Source organism: Ostrea edulis, chromosome 6, assembly GCF_947568905.1.
Source record: "Ostrea edulis chromosome 6, xbOstEdul1.1, whole genome shotgun sequence".
NCBI classification, from domain to species: Eukaryota; Metazoa; Mollusca; class Bivalvia; order Ostreida; family Ostreidae; genus Ostrea; species Ostrea edulis.
Window position 1 is genome coordinate 80426779 of NC_079169.1, and position 22382 is coordinate 80449160.

Consider the following 22382-nt stretch of genomic DNA (forward strand, 5'->3'; position numbering starts at 1 on the left):
GTTCTTGAGATATTTAACGGACAGTATATTCCTATGTCCAGTTAGACCCTTGACCTTTGACCATGTGACCTCAAAATCAATGGGGGTCATCTTCTTTTGAAGATGTACTGGCATACCAAGTTTGATGTCTGTCAAGCAAAGGGTTCTCTAGACATTGAATGGTCAGTAAATTCCTATGCCCAGTTTGACCCTTGACCTTTGACCATATGACCTCAAAATCAATAGGGGTCATCTACTCCTTAGGATGTACCAGTGTGCCAAGTTTGATGTCTTTCAAGCAAAGGGTTCTCAAGATATTGAGCGGACATTATATTCCTATGTCCAGAGTAGATTGACCCTTGACCTTTGACCTTTTGACCTGAAAAACAATAGGGATCCTCTTCTACTCATAACTAACCCACATATGAAATATCATTATCATCAAGTGAATGGTTCTCAAGATATTGAGCGGACAACACATGGTCTACAGACCGACCGACATACCGACCGACCGACAGACCGACCAACCAACAGGTGCAAAACAATATGCCCCCTCTTTTTCAAAGGGGGGCATAAAAATTATATTACTTTTCATGCTTCATTAGATGTAAACTCTTTCCTTGAAAAATTTTTTGTTCAAAATTTGCAGGGCAGAACCCTTCAAAACTTTAGTAAAACATTGCTTATTTAGCACTTATAAAGGCTGAGCTAATACTAGTAATTACCTACAGGCAAATTAATGATCCTCTTATTCATATTCAGTATGTGTTATTTTATTATGTATTTGTACCCTATCTCCTAGAGTCTGAAACAACTGTACAAGTAACATGAGGCCCATGGGCCTTAACAGTCACTTGATTATCTATATTGCCTAGAAGAATTGCATCATCATGTTAACTGTCAGTTCAAAGGAAAACATGCATATGATGTGGGCTCTATTTCCCCATCAAAATTGACATTTGTGATTTTGTTTTTAAAAAAAAATTAAATTTTTGTTTTAACAATCTTTGTATTTTGTCCCTATGCAACTCAGTAGTTATTCTCAATTTTATAAAAAGAGGCCCATGGGCCACATCGCTCATCTGAGTAACCTTGACCCAAATTTAAAGATTTATCCCTATTGTGGCCCCAACATATCCCCGGGGCCATGATGTTAACAAACTTGAATCTGCACTATGTCAGGAAGTTTTCATGTAAATGTAAACTTCTCTGGCCTAATAGTTCTTGAGAAAAAGATTTTTCCTATATATCTGTATGTAAAACTTTGATACCTTATTGTGCCCCATCCCACCCCCGGGGGCCATGATTTTAACAACCTTGAATCTGCAATATGTCAGGAAGCTTTTATGTAAATATTTATACTTTCCTGGCCCAGTGGTTCTTAAGAAGAAGTCTTTTAAAGATTTTCCCTATGTATTCGCATGTAAATCCCCTGTGGTCCCAGCCTACCACCGGAGTTCATGATTTTACTGCGGATTTACAGTAAGTGTGAACTACACATATCAGCAAGTACATGACGTGCTCCAGATAGTTCATTGGAAAGTCCCCGAGTGATTTTAAAGAGCACTTTTGATAGGTCGGTTAAATTATAGGTAGGCGTTCCCAAGTATTTGGCATTATATTATCTCGTGCTTAACAAGTGTAAGTTTCACTATTTGATTTCAATGGAAGTTGCACCGTACGTAGCGTGAGATTCAATATCGGTTTTAATTTGACAACGGGGATTTGAGATTACGTTAATAAAATGTCTTGTAAAGTTTATCTTATATATACTAAGTATCTACATGTGTAAAAGTAATGGGATATCTTATAAAGAAAAAAATATAAGATGTCTTATAAAAGATATAAGATATCTCGTAAACTTTAGAAGATATAACTTTTATCAGATACCTTATAAATTTTATCTTTTAAACAGGAATAAACATGCCATACTAATATAATCCACCGCAGTATCAATAGGTATGGGAGGGGGCATGAAAGGAATTTGAAATAAAAAGGCGGGATACGGGGTGAAAAAGGCGGGCTCCGATATGTAAAGAAAAGGCAGGATAGCAAAATCCAAGAATTCAAATAGTGTTGAATATTGAAAAAAGAAGACGGGATCGAAAATACTGCGGGAAAAGGCAGGATCCGCAGTTGCCTCTATATCCCAATAAAGATTGAAAGGTTACTCCCTTAAATTCCTGTAGATACTTGTCAGTTTTAAGTGATCAGAAACTTCAGTACATGTTTCTATAGGCGATTTTGTCCATTTAAGAACAATGCTTTTGTTTTGTTGTCTCTTTCACATTCGCAGTTTCCATATCGTTATTTCTAAATAAATCTCTCAGAGGATATTTTCGAAATCTTACAAAGCAATGGATAAGGGCGAGATCAAAAGATCGATGTCGGAAAAATTTCTAAATTCAAATAGTTAGGGGGAAGAGGGGGTAAAAACTCGTAAGTTTCTGTCATCCGACATCGATTACACTTTAGTGGGAAAAAAAAGACAACTGACTTTAAACCACATAATAATACATTTTAATAAACATTTAATAGTTTCAATCTACACTTTCATTTGTTTTACTTGTTAATTGACTAGTTTCAACATACTTCATATTTAGTTTTTTATTGGGGGGGGGGGGGGGGTGTCTTTGTGAGAACTATACAAACTCAGTTTTCTCAAACATTGAACATTTGATCTCGCCCCTAAAATAATTTGTCAGATTAAGTAATAGGATCAATATATATTCTACTTGGAGATAACATTTATTTTCAACACACGGCAAATGGATGCTTTGATGTCTTTTACTGTTATATATACCCACATTTTCGTAAGAAATTCGGAAGTAACTATTGCTAGATACTGTTAATTGAATGAACAACTGCAAGTTCTGTGAATTCTAGCAAAAACTAAATTCCCCAAACCATCCCTCTCCTGTGATACATTATTAAAGAAATTCAGCATTTTGCTAGCATTACACACGCCTTCTATAACGTCATAATAAACCACAGCTAAGGTTGGTTGTTAATGTTGCGTTACTGGTGAACCTTTGAACCTATATCGCTGGTCCACCCTTAACTGCATGTCCATGATTGCGATTACCCGTTGTACGAACGACACTCGCTTCGTCAAAAAATAAATAAATATATATATATAACTGACTCGGCCTAAATTGCAATAAAATCAGTAGCAAAGAAGTTTTCAACATTTCGTTCATGTTCAGACCACGGGGGTTCGCCACGAATTGACCCTCTCTATTCTATATTTACATTTATTTGTAAATATAGAATAGATGATGTCAAATTTTAAAAAGACAAAAATTTCGTGACGAGCCCCTGCGTCCAAACGAAATATGCTTCTCTTAGATTTCGTTTGCAGTTTCTTGAAAGTCATTCCCCAAAAAATTTCTCGCAGCTCTACAAATTAAAAACACCAATGGTACATTGTCAGGGGTAAAAATATTTCTTCTTAATAAATTTTGTCCGATTTCTTTATCATATACACTCGATTTCTTTTTAATTTCATACTCAATAAACAGAAGTGCATCCGGTGTGAGCTTCGTTGGCGACACTTTCAGTGCAAGAGTTCCCATGATTGACAATTTTATAACGTGGCCTTTGCGATGCCTAATTTCTTATTGATTTTACCATAACATAAACCCTCGGCATGCAATTTTAAAATCAACGTCATTGTTTTAGTTGGTATTGGTTTCCCCTTTTCACAGAGTCTCTTCCATCGTGCTAAAAGATTATGTAATGACACGCTAGTGTAAAGAAACGTGTGCCCATCTAAAATTATTTTTATTCCCACCCCTTTAAATATTGGTCCAATCGCAGTGATTGTTCTTTCCTTGATGCGTCATCATTGACAGATTTGTTTTGAAATCAACTATCCGGGACCGCGAATGAACTTGAGAAGCTGAGTCGTTCACACTTACTGTAAATTCACAGTAACAAACTTGAATTTGCACTATGCCAGGAAGCTTTCATGTAAATTTCAACTCTTCTGGTCCATTAGTTCTTGAGAAGATTTTTAAATGACCCCACCCTATTTTCACATTTTTGTTATTACCTCCCTTTGAAGTGGCATGGCCCTTCATTTGAACAAACATGAAAGCCCTTCACCCTTGAATGCTTTTTGTCAAGTTTGGTTGAAATTGGCCCAGTGGTTCTGGAGATGAAGTTGAAAATGTGAAAAGTTTACAGACAGATGGACGGACGACAGACAACGGTTGATCAGAAAAGCTTACTTGAGCTTTCAGGTCATGTGACCTAAAAATGACAGAACTGGATGTTAAGTTCCTTCTATTTGACATTATTGGCCGTTGTGGTTCATCGCTGTATATAAGTTCGTTTTGGTTATTAGTTGTATCCGCAGGAAGCGGAATTGGAACTCTTGTGTGCGCGGAGGATTCTGATATTGGCGGGCCGCGAGTAGATAGCTCTGGACAGTAACCCATCACGTTTTGGTGAGTTATATCAACTTTCATGGTAGCAGACCCACGGAAAAGCCGAAAGGAAAATGGCAAGTAATAGTTTTAAGAATCCGCCGTCATTCGACCCGAAATTAATGACGTATGAAACGTGGAAAAATGAAATTGAAGTTTGGAAACTTGTAACAGATCTTGATGCTATTAAGCACGCCCTCGCCGTTTCTTTGTCGTTGAAAGGAAATGCAAGAGATGTTGCCATGGAAATCACGGCCGCCGATCTTGCAAAAGAAACGGGAATGGAAACATTGATAGCAAGTTTGGATAAAGTTTTCAAACAAGATGATAAAGATAAGGCATATGAAGCTTACAAAAACTTCGACTCATATCACAAACCTGATGAAATGTCTATGTCAGATTATATAATGGAGTTTGACAAACGTTACAACAAAACTAAGAAATATGAGATGACACTGCCTGATGCTGTGTTAGCGTTTAAATTGTTAGACAATGCTGGACTATCAACTATAAAGGACAAACAGTTGGCTCTTACGGCATCAAGTGATCTTAAATATGCCGCCATGAAATCTGCCCTGCAACGCATATTTGGAGAAAGTCAGTGCTTGTGCCACTGACACACCAAGCATTACCATCAAACAAGAACCAGTGTTTTATACACAGCAAAGGCGCTTCAACCGTAAACCGGACACTAAACTAACAGGCACCAACCCCATAAACAAATTTGGTAAAAGAACCAAGTGTGCTGTTTGTCAAAGTGTTTTCCACTGGGCGAAAGACTGTCCTGATAAAACCAGTTCAGCAAAAATCACTGAAAGTGAGTCAGATATCATTGAAAACTGCAATGTAACACTTTTCACGAAAGAGCAACCTTCAGCTAATGAAATATTCGTACTAGAATCTGCAGGATCTGCGATTATAGACACAGCATGTACAAGAACCGTGTGCGGAGAGAAATGGTTTGAACACTTTGTAAAGGTAGCAAATGATAATGACATTCAAACTTTCCCTAGTAACCGGGCCTTCAAGTTTGGAGATGGAAAAGTTGTCAACTCATTTTGTAGAGCGATCATTCCTGCTGAATTTGGAAAAACACTGTGCAAAATAGAGATAGAAGTGGTAAAAGCTGATATTCCTCTTTTGCTGAGTAAATCTTTGCTTAAGAAAGCAGGTACTGTCTTGGACTTAAAAAACGATAAAGTTACAATGTTTGGCAGCCCAGTATGCTTAGAATTCACGTCAAGCGGTCATTATTGTGTCAATATTCTCAAAGCCAATGACAAAACTTGTGAAAATGAACTTGAGGAAGTACTTGAGTTTACTGAAATGACACAAAAGGAGAAGATAAAAGCTCTTGACAAGCTACACAAGCAATTCGGACATGCGTCTGTCGATCGTCTGAGCAAACTTTTGATAAATGCAGGAACAAGTGATTAAGAAACTATTGAGCTATTGCGTTCAGTGTGCGAAAAATGTGAAATCTGTATTATCAATAAGAAACCAGTACCAAGACCAGCTGTAGGACTGCCATTAGCCACTCAATTTAATGAAACTGTAGCCGTTGATTTACATGAACTTGAACATGGCATTTATTACCTCCACATTATCGATGAGTTTACTAGATTCAGTGCAGGAAGCATTATGAGGTCAAAGCGTTCTTCTGAGTTTGTAAAAAAGTTCTTAGAATCATGGATTGCAGTTCATGGAGCCCCCAAGAGACTGTATAGCGATAATGGTGGGGAATTTAACAATGATGAAGTGCGTGATATGGCCGAAAATTTGGATATAGAAGTAAAAACGACAGCAGGATATAGCCCATGGACCAATGGTTTACTTGAACGGCATAACCAAACACTCACTGAAATTTTGATGAAGATTAAAGCAGATAACCGATGTGACTGGGAAACTGCATTAAACTGGGCTTTAATGGCCAAGAATGCTTTGGACAATGTTCATGGATACAGTTCATATCAGTTGGTTTATGGCAGAAACCCTAATCTTCCGAGTGTACTAACAAGCAAACCTCCTGCGTTAGAGGGGACAACAATGAGTGCTGTTGTTGGACGACATATTGAGGCATTACACTCTGCTCGTTCTGCTTTCACTAAGAGTGAGTGCTCAGAAAGGATCAAGAGAGCTTTCAGAAAACAAACACGCCCAAGTGGTATACGATATCATACAGGAGACAAGGTATACTACAAGAGGAATGAAAGTAATGAATGGAAAGGCCCTGGGGTGGTTATTGGTCAAGATGGAGCTGTTATTTTTATTAGACATGGAGGAATATTAGTTAGAGTTCATCAATGTAGACTGAAAAAGACGTCGCAAATGGAAGATAAAATTGTCAAAGTTACCAATAATAACAAGTTAGCGGCGTATACAACTACAAGTACATGTAGTGAAAAAGACCCTACTTACATATATGATAGTGATTCAGAGGCTGAACCAATAGACAATAGGGACAATGATAATGAAAATATCAACGAAGAGGCAACTGGAAATGATGAGCCTGAAAGGTTTAAACTTAAGGACGTTAAAGTGGGTCTGACATTAGGATATCATAATGTGGAAAATGGAGAACATTGTGTAGCTAAGGTCACTGGTCGTGCAGGAAAATTGACAGGTAATAACAAGCACTGGTTTAACCTGGAATATATGGAACCAGAAAGTCTAAAAGGAGCAGAAATTTCAGTTGATTGAGCAAAGTTGAACCGCTTGAACACATAAATGACAATTCAAGATCAGATCATGATAATGATACTGCCTTAGTATTGGAGAATATTTCCTTCAAGGATGCAAAAATGAAAGAGCTTGAGTCATGGAAGAGAAATGGTGTATATGTTGAACATAAAAACATTGGGCAGAAATGTATTTCGACAAGATGGATATGTAATCTTAAGGACACACCCGAAGGTACAATACACAAGGCAAGATTGGTGGCTCGAGGATTTGAGGAAATTGACAAAGAAAATCTGCCGAAAGATTCACCAACATGTGGTTCAGACTCTCTCAAACTTGTGCTAGCAGTCTTGGCTCAGAGACAATGGCAAACACATACAATGGACATAAAAACTGCATTTTTACAAGGGGCTGAGATAGAAAGAGAAATTTTTGTAAAGCCACCTCCTGAGGCTAATTGTAAGGACGTTGTTTGGAAGCTTCGTAAATGTGTGTATGGTTTGTCAGATGCCTCCCTTAGCTGGTACAATAGAGTAAAAGAAGTGCTTGAACAATGTAATGTACATGTATCAAAGGTTGACCCAGCTGTATTCTTTTGGAGAAATAAAACTGGATTAGTAGATGGGGTGCTTGCTTGTCACGTGGACGACTTTTTATGGGGCGGAACTCTAGAATTTGAGAGGGAAGTAATAAACAAAATTCGTTCAACTTTTTATGTTGGAAGAGAGGACCAAGAAGAAAATGGTTCATTTCCGTTTGTTGGAATCGAAATTTCAAAGTGTGGAAAGAACATCATCTTACAACAAAAGTCGTATCAAAACAACATGCAGTCAATACCTATTGAGAAATGTAGACAATACTATTGAGAAGGAACAACTTCAGTCAAAAATAGGACAAATATTGTGGATGGCAAGACAATCTCGTCCAGATGTAATATTTGAAGCATCATATCTAGCTTCTAGTTTAAAAACTGCAACTGTACAAACACTGATTGATGCTAACAAAGTAATCAAAAACTTAAAGTCAGAAAATGTGTCACTTAAATTTCAATATTTAGGACCAAATGACAATGTAAAACTTTTGATGTTCAGTGACTCGTCTCTGGGAAATTTGCCTGATGGTGGGACCCAAGGAGGTCACTTTATAGCACTTGTCGGCGAAAATGGTATTATCTCACCACTCACATGGACATCAAAAAGAACAAGAAGAATAGTGCGTAGTACTTTAGCGGCAGAAACACTTGCAATGGTAGATGGAATTGATAATGCAATTTATCTGGCATCTTTATACACTGAACTTATGACCGAAAAAGCAAATCCGATCAGCCTACAAATTATTTGCATCACTGACTGTCATTCTTTATTAGATGCTATTATGTCCACCAAACAAACAAATGAAAAACGATTGAGGCTTGAAATAAGTGGCATCAAGGAACTGATAAACAACTCCCAAATTGTGGCCGTCAAATGGATAGAAACAAAAAGCCAACTTGCAGATTGCTTAACTAAAAAGGGAGCCTCACCCTTGAACCTGCTTAGAGCACTAGAGACAGGTGCTTGGCGGGATCAGTGCTTGAAAATGTAAACAGAGAAAAAGGAACCGTGTAGATATGTACAGTATATTTTGAATGACACTATTTTACTTTAAAAAGAAAGAAGGGGAATTTGTTAAGTTCCTTCAATTTGACATTATTGGCCGTTGTGGGTCATCGCTGTATATAAGTTCGTTTTGGTTATTAGTTGTATCCGCAGGAAGCAGAATTGGAACTCTTGTGTGCGCGGAGGATTCTGATATTGGTGGGCCGCGAGTAAATAGCTCTGGACAGTAACCCATCATGTTTTGGTGAGTTATATCAACTTTCACTGGAATTTTGACATCATAAACATGATGGAATGCTCCCATTTTTGATAATCTGACATAAAATGGCTATCTTCACAAAACATCAAGCACAGGCATGGACAAACTTATCATTATATTTCTGTGTTCCAGAAAAAAGTTGCAGCCATTACATGTGTTTATCATAGAACCTACCATTACACATATCAAACGGTTTAACATATATACTTATGTGTTTTACAAATGTACAAGGGCTCCATTACTTAATGAAGTTTTAAAAATCTAAGCAGAACAATTTCATGCATTTACATGTACATGTCCTGTCATATGTAGACGAAAATAAAACAATAATTTATTAATTGATAAACCATATTTTTTTTAGATTGATGCACTAAAATGGTTACTCTTTAAAATGCCACCCTTGATATAACAGTAAATTAGTACAAAAGCTAGCGATATACTGAGGTGACACTGTATTTTGAAAATTCTAATATTTATATATGTGATTATAGATTTGTCTCATTATTCTATCTACGTCTCCATATAAGTTAAAAATTCTCGAGACGTTAAAGTTAAACAATACACAATCAATCATAATTCTATCGGAATGCTCATCACTTACTTTTTGGCCGCTTTTCGCATCCGTCGACCTGATTGATCTGTTTCAGATTCATCTTCCGCTTCCTTTTTCTTCTTTATTTCCTTTAGTCGAGCGAGTTCTTCCTGCCTCTCCTTCTCTTTCCTCTCCAGTAGTTTGTGATTTCGGTAATGCTCGAATTCATACATCTTCATGAAATTTCTGTCACAGACTGTACAGGTAAATGTCTCACGCTGCACAGAAAACAAATGAGCAGTGCCAGTTTTATGATATCATGCTGTACACAAATAAAATCATTTTCATATTTTGCCATTCTGAATTTCAATCAATTCATTATGGTATGAAATAACTTCATTGTGTCTAAGTAGTATTTCTATTTTTCCTCAGTTAGAAGTAATAGTTAATTCATTATGTTTTCCATTTTGATTTCATTGTGAATACTGTACATATCTTTGTGTGTTAGCCTACAGAAACAAAGAATATCATATGCTGGTTAAATCAACTCCAAGAGGTGTAAAAGTAACAAGATTGCTATGCCTAGCAATGTACCCCACTGTCGCAAAAAAAGTTGAAGCACAAAAGTCATATAATTCCTGTCAAATTTGTTGAATCAAAATGACAATGCAATATGATCAACTACATGTGGTGACTAACAATCCTACAAAATTTGAACAAAGTCTGGTACAGCAGTCTCGGAGGAGCAAAATGACAGTGCAATTTGATCAACAACATATGGTGACTAACAATCCTACAAAATTTGAACAGAATCCGTATAGCAGTTTCGGAGGAGTTGCGTCCACAAAGCGTTCCTACTGTGGAGCATGCACAAATTCAACAAAGTTCCATAACTCATGTAAAATTTGTAGAATCACAATGGCGATGCAATATGATCAACTATACATGGTGACGAACAATCCTACAAAATTTGAAAAAAAAACATTAAGCAGTTTAAGAGGATTTGCATCCACAAAGTCAAGTGAAACAGACAGACTCATGGACACCAGTATTACTATGTATTCCGCATTGTGGTGGGAAATAAAAAAGCCCGGAAAACTCTTTGACCTAGTTTTAGACCAAAAGTAGGTCAAGAACGGACCAATCCAGCTGAAATGCAAACTGAACTTGTATTCCTCCAAGAGGAAACCTGTGACTAAATTTCAGGGCAATATTGCTATCCATAATGAAAAAAAGCCTGGAAAACTGTTTGACATACTTTTAGTCCTAATGTAGGTCATAGATGGATAGGCCAATCCAGCTGAAATGCAAACTAACCTTGAATTCCTTCGAGAGGAATCTTATGACTAAATTATCAGGGCAATATCTGTAACGAAAAAAAAAGTCTGGAAAATTGTTTGACCTACTTCTAGTCCTAATGTAGGTCAAGGTGCATCAATCCAGCTGAAATGCAAACTCACTCTTACAATTCTTGAGGGAGAAATTGTGACCAAATTTTAGAGTCTTACATGCATCCGTTTGGGAAAAAAGTCCAGAAAACACGACTTCAGACAGACAGCATCATAACATAATACATCCCGTCTAATGACAGGCATATAAAAACATCAGTATCAGTAAACGTCAGACTGGCCCATGCGACTTATGTATACATCTATGATAATAGTGCTATCAAAATATCTGATTTTTATACATTCATATCATTATGGTGTATATCAAGATATTATAATACATTCTACCTAATGTCGTAATTATTTATGAAAAAAGAACAAGCTTTTTGGGCAGTCCTCGTATGTCTTATCAGTCATGTTTGCAATTGCATATGCATGTATATCAAATAATATATTCATTAATCACATGAACAACAAGAGGCCCATGATCCACATCGCTCACCTCAGTCACCTTGGTTCATATGTGAAGATTTTCCCTACATATTCACATGTAAAACTTTGATCCCTATTATGGCCCCAACCTACCTCCAGTGGGTCATGATTTTTACAAACTTGAATCTGCGCTATGTCAGAAAGCTTCCATGAAAATGTAAAACTCTCTGGCGCATTGGTTCTGGAGAACAAGATTTTTAACAATTTTCCCTATATATTTCTATGTTAAACTTTGATCCCCTATTGTGGCCCCCACCCTACCCCTGGGGCCATGATTTTTACAAACTGAGTCTGCACTACATCAGGAAGCTTTCATGTAAATATAAACTTTACTGGCCCAGTGGTTCTTGAGAAGAAGATTTTTAAAGATTTTCCCTATATATTCATTTGTAAACTTTGATCCACTATTGTGGCCCCATCCTACCCCTGTGGTCATGATTTTAACAAACTTGAATCTCCACTATGTCAAAAAGCTTTTATTTCATGTAAATTTCAGCTTTTTTGACCCAGTGCTTCTTGAGAAGAAGATTCTTAAATGACCCCACTCTATTTTTGCATTTTTGTGATTATCTCCACTTTGAAGGTGGCATGGTCCTTCATTTGACCAAACTTGAATCCCCCTCACCCAAGCATAATTTGTACCAAGTTTTGTTGAAATTGGCCCAGTGGGTCTAGAAAAGAAGTTGAAAGTATGAAAAGTTTACAGACAGACAGACGATGGACAGCAGATGATCAGAATAGCTCACTTGAGCTTTCAGCTCAGGTGAGCTAAAAAGGAACATTATAGATTGAATTTGATTTAATCTGTGAGGCCATTTCTTTTTTAGAAAGTTAGCATGTGCACACATTTATCATGAATTGTTCTTAATTCAGCTTTATTGCAATAATATTAATGTTAAAAAAATTTCTATTGGTATTTAAATGGGCAATATCAATCTCCCAAAATTAAGTTTAACCCTGAATCTACAGTATTCAAAATCAATGATTATGTGACTTTGACAAACATTTACCTCTCTTCCACACCACTCAAAATGTTTAAAGTAATACTGAATATTTCTCAGTTCTTTGTCGCACTTGGGACAGTACAAAACTTTCTTGATCTTTAGGATCTGTCGTACCGAGCTGCGGTCATCATTCCCCTCTGGGCAATCTGGACTATACTAAAAAAAAGTATATAAGTTCAAAAAGTATTGAAAAGATATACATGTATGATGTACAATATGCATTACAATATAAGGCCTAGATCAACATATTGTCTATTTATCATTTATGACCCAAATCTGTGGTCTATGTCCGTGTACCTGCATCAACTGTCTTGGAAAAACACACACCACCAAACAAATTCCTTCAGCAATAAAAATTTTTTAGGTCAGAGAATTTTTTCCAGGTCAGTCGAAGAGACTTTTCATTACCCGATATTTATAGTAGTAAAATGCAGTATTTATTGACCAATCATGGTCCCCAAGAGACATATGTAAATGAAAGAAAGCAAAAGTGAACATACCCCATAATCCAGCATTGCTTGACAATGCCTCACATAATGAATGGTAATGCTATGCATTACTGCAAGAACAGGACAGATGGGCTCAAAATTCTAACTTCAAAAGGGGTATAACTTCCAGAAAAAACTATTGAATCAGAATTCCCTGGGAATATGCACATCTACACAGTGTGTCCTTATTAACTACGAAGTTTCACAAAATTCTGTTAAGCAGTCTCAGAGGAGTTGCGCTGACAAGAACAGGACAGATGGGCTCAAAATTCTAAGTTCAAAAGGGGTATAACTCCCAGAAAAACAATTGAATCAGAATTCCCTGGGAATATGCACATCTACACAGTGTGTCCTTATTAATTAACTACAAAGTTTCACAAATTTCTGTTGAGTGGTCTCAGAGGAGTTGCGCTGACAAGAACAGACAGGACAAATGGGCTCGAAATTCTAAGTTCAAAAGGGGCATAACTCCCAGAAAAATTATTGAATCAGAATTCCCTGGGAATATGCACATCTTCATAGTGTGTCCTTATCAACTACAAAGTTTCATGAAATTCTATTGAGTGGTCTCAGAGGAGTTGTGCTGACAAGAAAGGGACTGACGGACTGGTCAAAAACATACCTTCCGCAACTCCGTTGCATGGGGAATAATTAGTTTGTTAAAGAGGCATGGACACAATTTAAGATGAAAATTTTCAAATTTTGTTTTTCCAGTTTTAATGTTTAGAATGCTTTGATAAGATATTTCTACTGGTCAGCAAAAATTTGAATGTCAAGTTATCAAGGTACACGGGAGATACAGAGCTCACTATTCTTTGTTATATAAACAAGGCTTGTGCCATGTGTTTGTTTACATAGGTTAGATATACTAGTAAAAGTTTCGTTTAAAACAGATTCTTCAAATTACAAATTAATTCTGAACACAATTACAGTTTCTAGTGTTTAACACATCTCAACAAGGAATTATAAGTACCACTAGCCCCTACGATTATGAATCTATATTAATTTCCTGTGGTAAACATCGACAGCAGTCAACGGAATTCGGGTCAGTGCATATTTAATCATCGAGAGTGTAAACAAAGACGCAAAACGACCGATCATTTTATTGAAAATACATCGATCACGTACGAGTTCAATAGACATTTTTGTTTTTACACCTCTTATTATTATTTTTACACAGATAGGTAGGGTTTTCCGAGGTAAGTAGCATGGTGAATAACTTAGACAATAAGGCTTTAAGCTAAATTCTACTATTTAGGCTGGTAGCAGAATTAAACAAGATATGTTCTTAAATCACTAATGCCTCCAAAACTGCCCATATTGATGAAAAACATCAATATATGTTATATCTACACTATATGACTATTTTGAACCCAACCTAAAATCAGAACCCTGAGGTTGCGAAATTCTGCCTTTCCTATATTTGCCTTTTGTTTTTATACAGCATAAGCAATATTAAAGAAGTCTTTCAAATGATAAAGACAATAAGCACTATGATAATTCTGGACCCATCCTAGAACCAAAACCCTTATCCCTAGGATCATGAAATTTACAATTTTAGTAAAGAACTACCCACTCCTTCTACATATCTCTATTTACTTGCAATTTAGTACCAAGAGCTTTAAGAACATAGGACACCCCAAAAAAATTTATTATAGCATTTTACAAAACTATCAATTTGTAAATGTTTTGATATTGCTAAAAACTCGTATTTACCACAAATTTTCAAAATTGAATGATATCACTTTTATTTTGCATTATTCAAAAATCTTTACTTAAAAATTCAATAGATAAACATAAAAAAATAAAGAACTAATTTTTGGAAAAAATCATTTCATTTTGCCCCTCACTAAAAGGATAACTGACTGACACAGTATATATTTATAAAATATTTTGATCACTATTTAACATAAAGTCACCTGTACATATAAGTAAGCTTTTCTGCATAGAATACCAAGAGAAAAAGATATTATGTGTGGTTCCTCCTCTTAACCAGAGCAAATTTATGATTAATATGAACCTATTTTGACAAACATTTCTAAACCTAGGTCAAATATTCCATTAGCGCTTCATGAAAAGTATGCTGACACGAAGCATTGCAGTTCATGAGATCATACCCTCACATATTTTTAACAAGAGTACTGCAAACAGTACAACATACACCCGTTAGACCTTCAGTGCAAGATCTGTATCCATGATGGGAAAAAATCCAGAAAACTATCTGACCTACTTTTAGCCCTAATGTAGGTCACGGGTTGAAATGTGAATAGATTATGTATTTCTCTGAGAGGGAGATTATGAAAAAATTTCAGGGCAATACCTGTATACATAAAACAAAAATCTGGAAAACTTTTTGGCCTATTTTATCCCGAAAGTAAGTCATCGTGCACCAATCCAGCTGAAATGCAAACTGAAGTTATATTCCTCCATGAGCAGGGCAATATCTGTATCCGAAGCAAAAACAAAGTGATATTACAACCTTGGCCTTGAGAAACAATAGATATCTTCTGCTTGGCATAACGTGTATGTGTATAAGTTTGACAGTGAAGTGATACTACAGCCTTGACCTTTGACCTTGAAGAACAAAAGGCGTCCTCCACTTGGCATGAGGAGTATGTGTACCAAGTTTGATGATCCTAGCTCCAATAGTTCAGTCTGTATTCTGCCTACATGGTTTTCGTATTAACTGATACTACGACCTTGACCTTTGGCCTTGAAAAACAATAGGTATCTCCCTCTCATCATGGTGATCAAATTTAACAAGTTGTAAGATCCTGAAGCTTACAGTTCATTTTGCATTTTGTCTAGTAAATCTGGACAGATGGACGATGCCATACCAAATATACCCAGTTTTTTAAATATTTCTTGATGTATCTAAAGTGTTCAAACATTTTGAATATGCTGAATGCAATCACATTTTTTTAAGGTATGATAATTATACATGAACTCTTACCATTGCACAATGTTTCCTCATTAAGTGATTTTTAAGTTTGGAAAAATCTGGGAATTTTTCCTGACAACGTAAGCAAGTCACTTCAGATCCAGCAACTTGTTCGGTATCCTGAAATTTATAATTCGTCTTTGCATTAACTACTCCTTCATGTTAGTGAGTCAGAGAAAGATAATTTATCTTAATTTTTGAGTGTAAATAAACCTTTTCTTACATTCAATACTGAAAAGTAAACGTCATCTACTATAATGTCTTTTACCCCAATGGGACACATTTTCTCTCTTTGTGGAGCTGAGAAACTAACTCTTTATTCTTACCTTTGATCTCTTTCCTTTTCCACTGGATTTTTTTGCAGGAGTTACCTCCCTTTCACTATCCTCTGAGCAGCCATCTTCTGAGCTCACATCCTGCTGTGTGTTTTTTCCCTTTTGACGGGCTTTTCTTCCAATGCTCCTCCTTCCTTTAGAGCTTGGAGTGTCCTGACTAGAAACTTTCTGCTGTTTTCCCTCTTGTTTGTCAGTTTTATCACCACTTGTTCCATCCTCTTCTTTAGAATCATCCACACTCAAATCAAAATCTGTCCTTGTCTTCTGTCTTCCCTTTCTACCTTTTGTCTCTTTTTTTCCAGAAAAATAATCATCTAATGTATCCTTTTTGTCCTCTTCAGCAGATGTTCCCCTTTTCTTCTTTGGTATTGGAGTTTCCTCTACTGATTCCAGCGACTTTTTACTGAGTCTACCTCTTTTGCGTCCTGTTTTCGGTTTGGGTGTCACTTGCTCTGAATCATTTGTTACATCCTGCGAGATATCACTCACTGCATGAGATAATGTTGAACTGTTTTCTTCACCATCTTCATTAGGATAATCAACCCTTATGGGGGTTTTCCTGTTTCTTTTGGGATAGCCTAGAACAAATATACACTAACTGACAAGAAGACGAGTGCAAAGTCTATAGCAGTACCTTTTTGCTGACAAAATCAAGAATACATGTTAAACACATACAACAGCTTTGAAGAAAGAGATTTTGTCCAGTAGTTCCTCCTATTAAATCTTCTCTGATATTTACAATCATTTGAAGTCCATACATCAAAAGTAACACAATGATCTGAAGTTTACTCAATGTGTTCTCAGGATGCCCGTACCTTCTTCAGGACAAAGGAAAAGAATTACATAATGTGGTTGTGATTGTGAAATACGCTTGGGTGGTTTTGAATTTCCCGGACAAGCCCCCTCCCTATACTTCAGAAAAGGCAGCATGGTTGATCGCTTTTCTATGCGAAATTTGATTACTAAGTCATGACAAAGTCTGAGTCAATCTCACGCTTTATTTGTAATATATACAGGACATATAAGAAAACATTTACACGCCCACCGGACTCCTAGGTTCAATATTTTAAGAAGCCCGATCCCGATTTTACTGGCCTCGGGCCGCTGGTTAACGTCGAAGACCGCAGTTTGACCTTTCGAACTGAGGTACATTTAACACCTGTTTTGGGAAATTGATTGATTGTATCTTGCTTAATGTCTCACTCGAGAATTTTTCACTCATATGGAGACGTCACCAAGACCAGTGAAGGGATTCAAAATCAAAACTATGTTCGGCGCTTATGGCCATTTAACAGTGAGGGTTCTTTAGCGTGCCACACCTACTGTGACACGGGACATCCGTTTTTTAGGTCATCTCCAAGGACCCATAACATTCACACCTGTTGCCGAGCATTTGGTGATGGAACTGTCACTACCTGTTTTAACAACTTAGGTCTGTCTCGGCTGGGATTTGAACCCCAGCCTTCCGCATGCAGGGTGAATGCTCTAAATTTTCGGCCTTGGAAAAAAGTTTAAGCTCTGGTAATTGTACAGTGTAAAAATCTTTCACGATTTTCATTTTTTTCAACTTGAATGCAAAAAAAAAAACCAGAAATTCATAGGGCCATCAAATTGTAAAAATGTGAATGTATAAAATTAAGAGAAAAATTGGTTTTCTAGCAGAAACTGAAAACTATTCTATTTGTTTGCATGATTCTTTTTAAATACTAGTTAAACCTGGTAATACAAGACACATAAAAGTGGAATGTTCATACTCTTGGGCTCCGGGGTCTGTAGACTTTGATTGCCTCCCTTTGGCTTCCTCCCTCGGCGTTTGGCTGTGACTGGGGTGGATGATATTGGAGAGTTGTGGCTTACATCATCATCTGGTGGACAGTCCTCCAATGAATTTTTTTCTGTGTCTTCCTTTTTCCTTCTTCCTCTCTTCACTAAAGAGTCTTTTTTTTCCATACTGCATGAACCTACACCTGCATTGTAACAAGACATATACATTATAGGGAGTTCTTATCAAAGTACACATAAAATTGCATTGGAGAACATCTACATATCTTCAAAATCTACCTTTTATGCCAAGTCCTAAGGGATGAGATCAAAAGATCAATGTCAGATACAAATCTAAATTCAAATAGTTAGGGAGAGGGGATAAAATCTCCCGCAAGTTTCTGTCATCCAACATCGATTACACCTTAGCAGAATAAGAAAAAAGACAAGCGACTGGTTAAAAATATAGTAGTACACTGTAATACTACATTTTAATGAACATTTAATAGTTTTAATGTACACTTTCACTTGTAAATAAACAGTAGAAAAGCTATTCGTAATCGCATGTCAGTTAGTTTCAACATTCATCATATTTAGTTTTAAAGGGGGGGGGGGGTTGGGTTGTCTTGGTGAAAACTATGTGAATTTAGTTTTTTGTCAGACATTGAACTTTTGATCTTGCCCATAAATCAAGTTTTTAAATTAAAAAGTGATATATATTTAAGATTTTATCTTAATTTTTACAGACTACCATCATCTTCGCACTTGTATTACACAAGATATGAAAATAAATACCTTAATGAAAAAGGATTCTGACTTTACACAAAATTATGCTGTCTAATGTGATTTAAGCTACTAAAGTCTCTTTCCTAGGATATAGGTATCTTCATCAGCAGTACTTGAATGATACTATAATGCTAGTTCTGTATTACTATTCTACGAACATAGAAAATACTTATACTACCCGACAAGCTGTTGACGTGTAGTTTGAAGATGTAGATAATATTGTCTGTCAAACTGCAGACGTGTAGTTTGAAGGTGTAGATAATATTTTCTGTCAAACTGCAGACGTGTAGTTTGAAGGTGTAGATAATATTGTCTGTCAAGCTGTTAACGTATAGTTTGATGGGAAAATAAAGACTAAAATATTGAAGGAATTCAAAAGTTGTTTGTCATGTTGTCCAATGCAGTTTGATACATATTTTAATTTTTTAAACAAAGAATCAATATACTGGTGACCTAGCAGTATTTAATCCAAGCATACTATGAGGGGGAGGGAGGAAGGGGAGGGGGAAGAAAAAGGCTAAACCCCCACTATTGTAATATTTAGGGCTATACCGACCGAGGATATCGGCTTGGGTAGCTCAGTGGTTAAAGCACCTGACTAGTAATGCAGGGGGCCCAGGTCCGATTCCCGGTCCAGCCACAGATTTTCTCCTCTCTCTATACGTCAGCTGGTACCGTTGAACACCCCTGCACTGCAGGTATTCCTGCCAGGGGCGAAAAGAACCTGGGTTGTGTGTGTCTTCAAGGGCAAAGACAATATAAGGAGGGAGGAATGTAGTAATTAGGGCTATACGGACCGTGGATATCGGCCTGGATAGCTCAGTGGTTCGAGCACCTGACTAGTAATGCAGGGGTCCCAGGTTTGATTCCCGGTCCAGTCAAAGATTTTCTCCTCTCTCCTATTTATACTACACTATTAAACTGAATCATGACAGGTTGTCGTGCTTATACTAAGGGAATGAATGTGGTAGTACTGATTGGGTGGAGTCTATATTGGCTATGTATGGATTTCCGAGCGATAGGTCTGCTGCAGGGTTTAACATTCCTGCCTATCAATATAATTTTGATGACGTAGTATAGCTGTGGCAAGCAGCACACATGTAATAGAAACTACACCGACACACCAAAGACAGTACACAGGGGCTCGTCACGAAATTGTTGTTCTATCAAAATTTGACAACGTCTATTTTTAATTCTATATAAAATTTAAATAGAGAGGGTCTATGCTTAAACAGTTAAACGTTCTCTCTCTCTCTCTCTCTCTCTCTCTCTCTCTCTCTCTCTCTCTCTCTCTCTCACTGCTGTAAAGAAAAAAAGCAATATGATTATAATTATGTTTTTGTATCAACTTCAAGTTGTGAATTTTACCTGCATGCTCGTGATGCAATATTCCCGCCGAGAAAATTCGAACAAAAGGTTTACTAAAAGTGAAAGTAGAATGGGTATAACCATAACATTTCCGGTATGAAAAAAAATATGAAATCCGCCAAAATAACACTGAAACTCAAGAAACCTCCTGGGACCCATAAGCTTGGAAGGAACACTACAAAACTGTACCACAATCGGAACGTCTCTCAGGGTTTTTTCCCCGGAGAATTCCCCGAAAAAGGCCAAATGATATTCCGATAACGTACAGTTTATGAAAAAATTGTACACAGTCCTGGAAAAATATATGTCCCGCGATGTTCGTTTGCTGATTTATCGTTATACTTTAGTTTTTCATCAAATATCTTACATAGTCGTAAACTTCTGCTTCATACTAAAGATATTTTATGGAAAGTAGATACTAATGAAAGGGACTGATTCACGATTCCCCCCCCCCCCCTTTTATTTTTCACTTTTAAATGATCAAAATCTACAGTCTAATATGTGTAGAAGGTTTCTCAAGATAGAGATTTTATTATTTGTTTTGAAAACAAAGATTGAGTGTGTTATTGTTTACGAAGTTTTCAAAATAAATGGATATTGATCCAAGTTTATGATACATATCACATCTCAAGTATACTTTAGGTAAAATGTGTCATTTAAAAGTTAAAATTTGTGATTGTACAAAATGAAGATGCTTTAAATTACAAAATTAACCGTTTCAATGGTTTGTTTGTTTACATGAAAAGACTCACACAGCGCCCAGTACATAACACAGAATAATGCAGAGCTAAAATATTGCTCTTATCCTTGCATTCAGACAGCCCAAATTTTGGTTGTCAACATTATATGAGTTATATATTTATTTTTAACATCAAAAGTGAAAAAAATATTTCTTTCAAAAAACGTGAACCAGTCCATTTAACGGCAAACTAACAACTCAACTGTATGACAAACGGGATGATTTCAGCTTCTCCATCGTCAACTCCCCATATTTATGTAGTAATATCCCATTATCACCTGCATATGATGTTTATATCTCAATTCTATGGTCGTTATAGCGATCTAGTTTGCCAATATATGTAACCTATCATTGGGTCAAATGCTGTCTGACGTGTTTCATACCGATTGGTAGACCGTTCTTGGTACACTGATTTTGACTACAGATAGGCCTGTTTACCTGATAAAGATATAGGGTTCACGGAGGATGTGACCGGTCGACAGGCGATGCTTACTTCTCCTATGCACCTGATCCCACCTCTAGTAGATCCAGGGGTCCGTGTTTGCCCAACTCTCTATTTTGTATTGCTTACAGGAGTTGTGAGACTGACCACTCTCCGTTATCTTCACCTTTCTTACCTACATAAATGACATGCCAGAAACAGCTAGTGGACGACTCTGTGGTGTCTTTTATTTCGAGTTCACTGGGATATATTGAATCGACAAATGAATCAAAATTATTATTGTTAATAGATAATACATCGTCAATATAACTAAATGTCGAATTTGAAGGCCACAGCAAAAAAGCTATCATTGTTAATAGATAATACATCGTCAATATATTTAAATGTGAGTTGAAGGCCACAGCAAGAGATATTTTCTTCTCACGTAGAAGTTTTTGAATAAATTCTGCTTCATAGGATAAAAACAGGCCAACTAGCAAAGGAGCACAATTCGTGCCCATGGGAATTCCAACATACTGTTGAAAGACCTGATCACCAAAGACCACGAAGATATTGTCAATGAGGAGCTCCAGCAGATTTTTTTATTTCAACTCCATAGTACTTGTGCGTGGAATCAGAGTGGCGTTTAACAAAATAGTTTTTGGATGACTGATCACTAGATAACAATATTTGCGTTTTCCATTTTTGTTGAAGAAGCAACTGTCTATGATGTCAAAAAGTCTAGTCTTTATCGTGAGGTATGGTCGTGTAAAGAGTTGAAAAGTCGTACGTTTTGATGTTGTTTATTGAGAAAAGTTTTGTGATTTCAAGTATACTAAAAGTTCTTTAGATTTTTTTTAGAATCCACATTTGATTTACACTACTTCTGGCATATGTAGTCGCACAGTACATTTGAAGTTTCTTCACAGCTGTTAATATTTTCGTGAGGAGCAAATATAGGGGCTTGGTAGAACATTGCCTGGATCCAGGGATGTATCTTTGTTTGTAAGGGGTTTTATGAAGTTTAGGAATCCAGTATAGGTACGGTAACTCATATTATTCCGACCCATTGACTGGGATATTAAATGTGTCTAAAACTGAAGCATGTTTTTTGAAGAACTTCGTTTTTTGAAAGGGCAGTTGGAGTATAGGTATGATTACCAAAAGTGGAATTAATGCCAA

The 22382-nt window shown here is 36.6% G+C and overlaps 1 protein-coding gene across 2 annotated transcripts in view; it reads right to left on the reverse strand.

The window, feature by feature from the left end:
- The window catches only part of LOC125645688 (general transcription factor 3C polypeptide 2-like), an 86128-nt gene extending 65866 nt beyond the window's left edge, over nt 1-20262 (reverse strand). Inside the window, exons 1-6 of one of the 2 annotated variants that reach the window (XM_048871462.2) lie at nt 20041-20262; nt 17880-18092; nt 16117-16703; nt 15803-15910; nt 12368-12517; nt 9547-9755 (exon numbers count right to left, since the gene is read on the reverse strand). In XM_048871462.2, the coding sequence (XP_048727419.2) occupies nt 9547-9755; nt 12368-12517; nt 15803-15910; nt 16117-16703; nt 17880-18075 (1250 nt within the window). In that variant the 5' untranslated portion in view covers nt 18076-18092; nt 20041-20262. The remainder of the gene's footprint in view (nt 1-9546; nt 9756-12367; nt 12518-15802; nt 15911-16116; nt 16704-17879; nt 18093-20040) is intronic. The other variant, XM_048871463.2, reaches the window with a different exon arrangement.
- Between the last annotated feature and the right edge of the window lie 2120 nt (nt 20263-22382).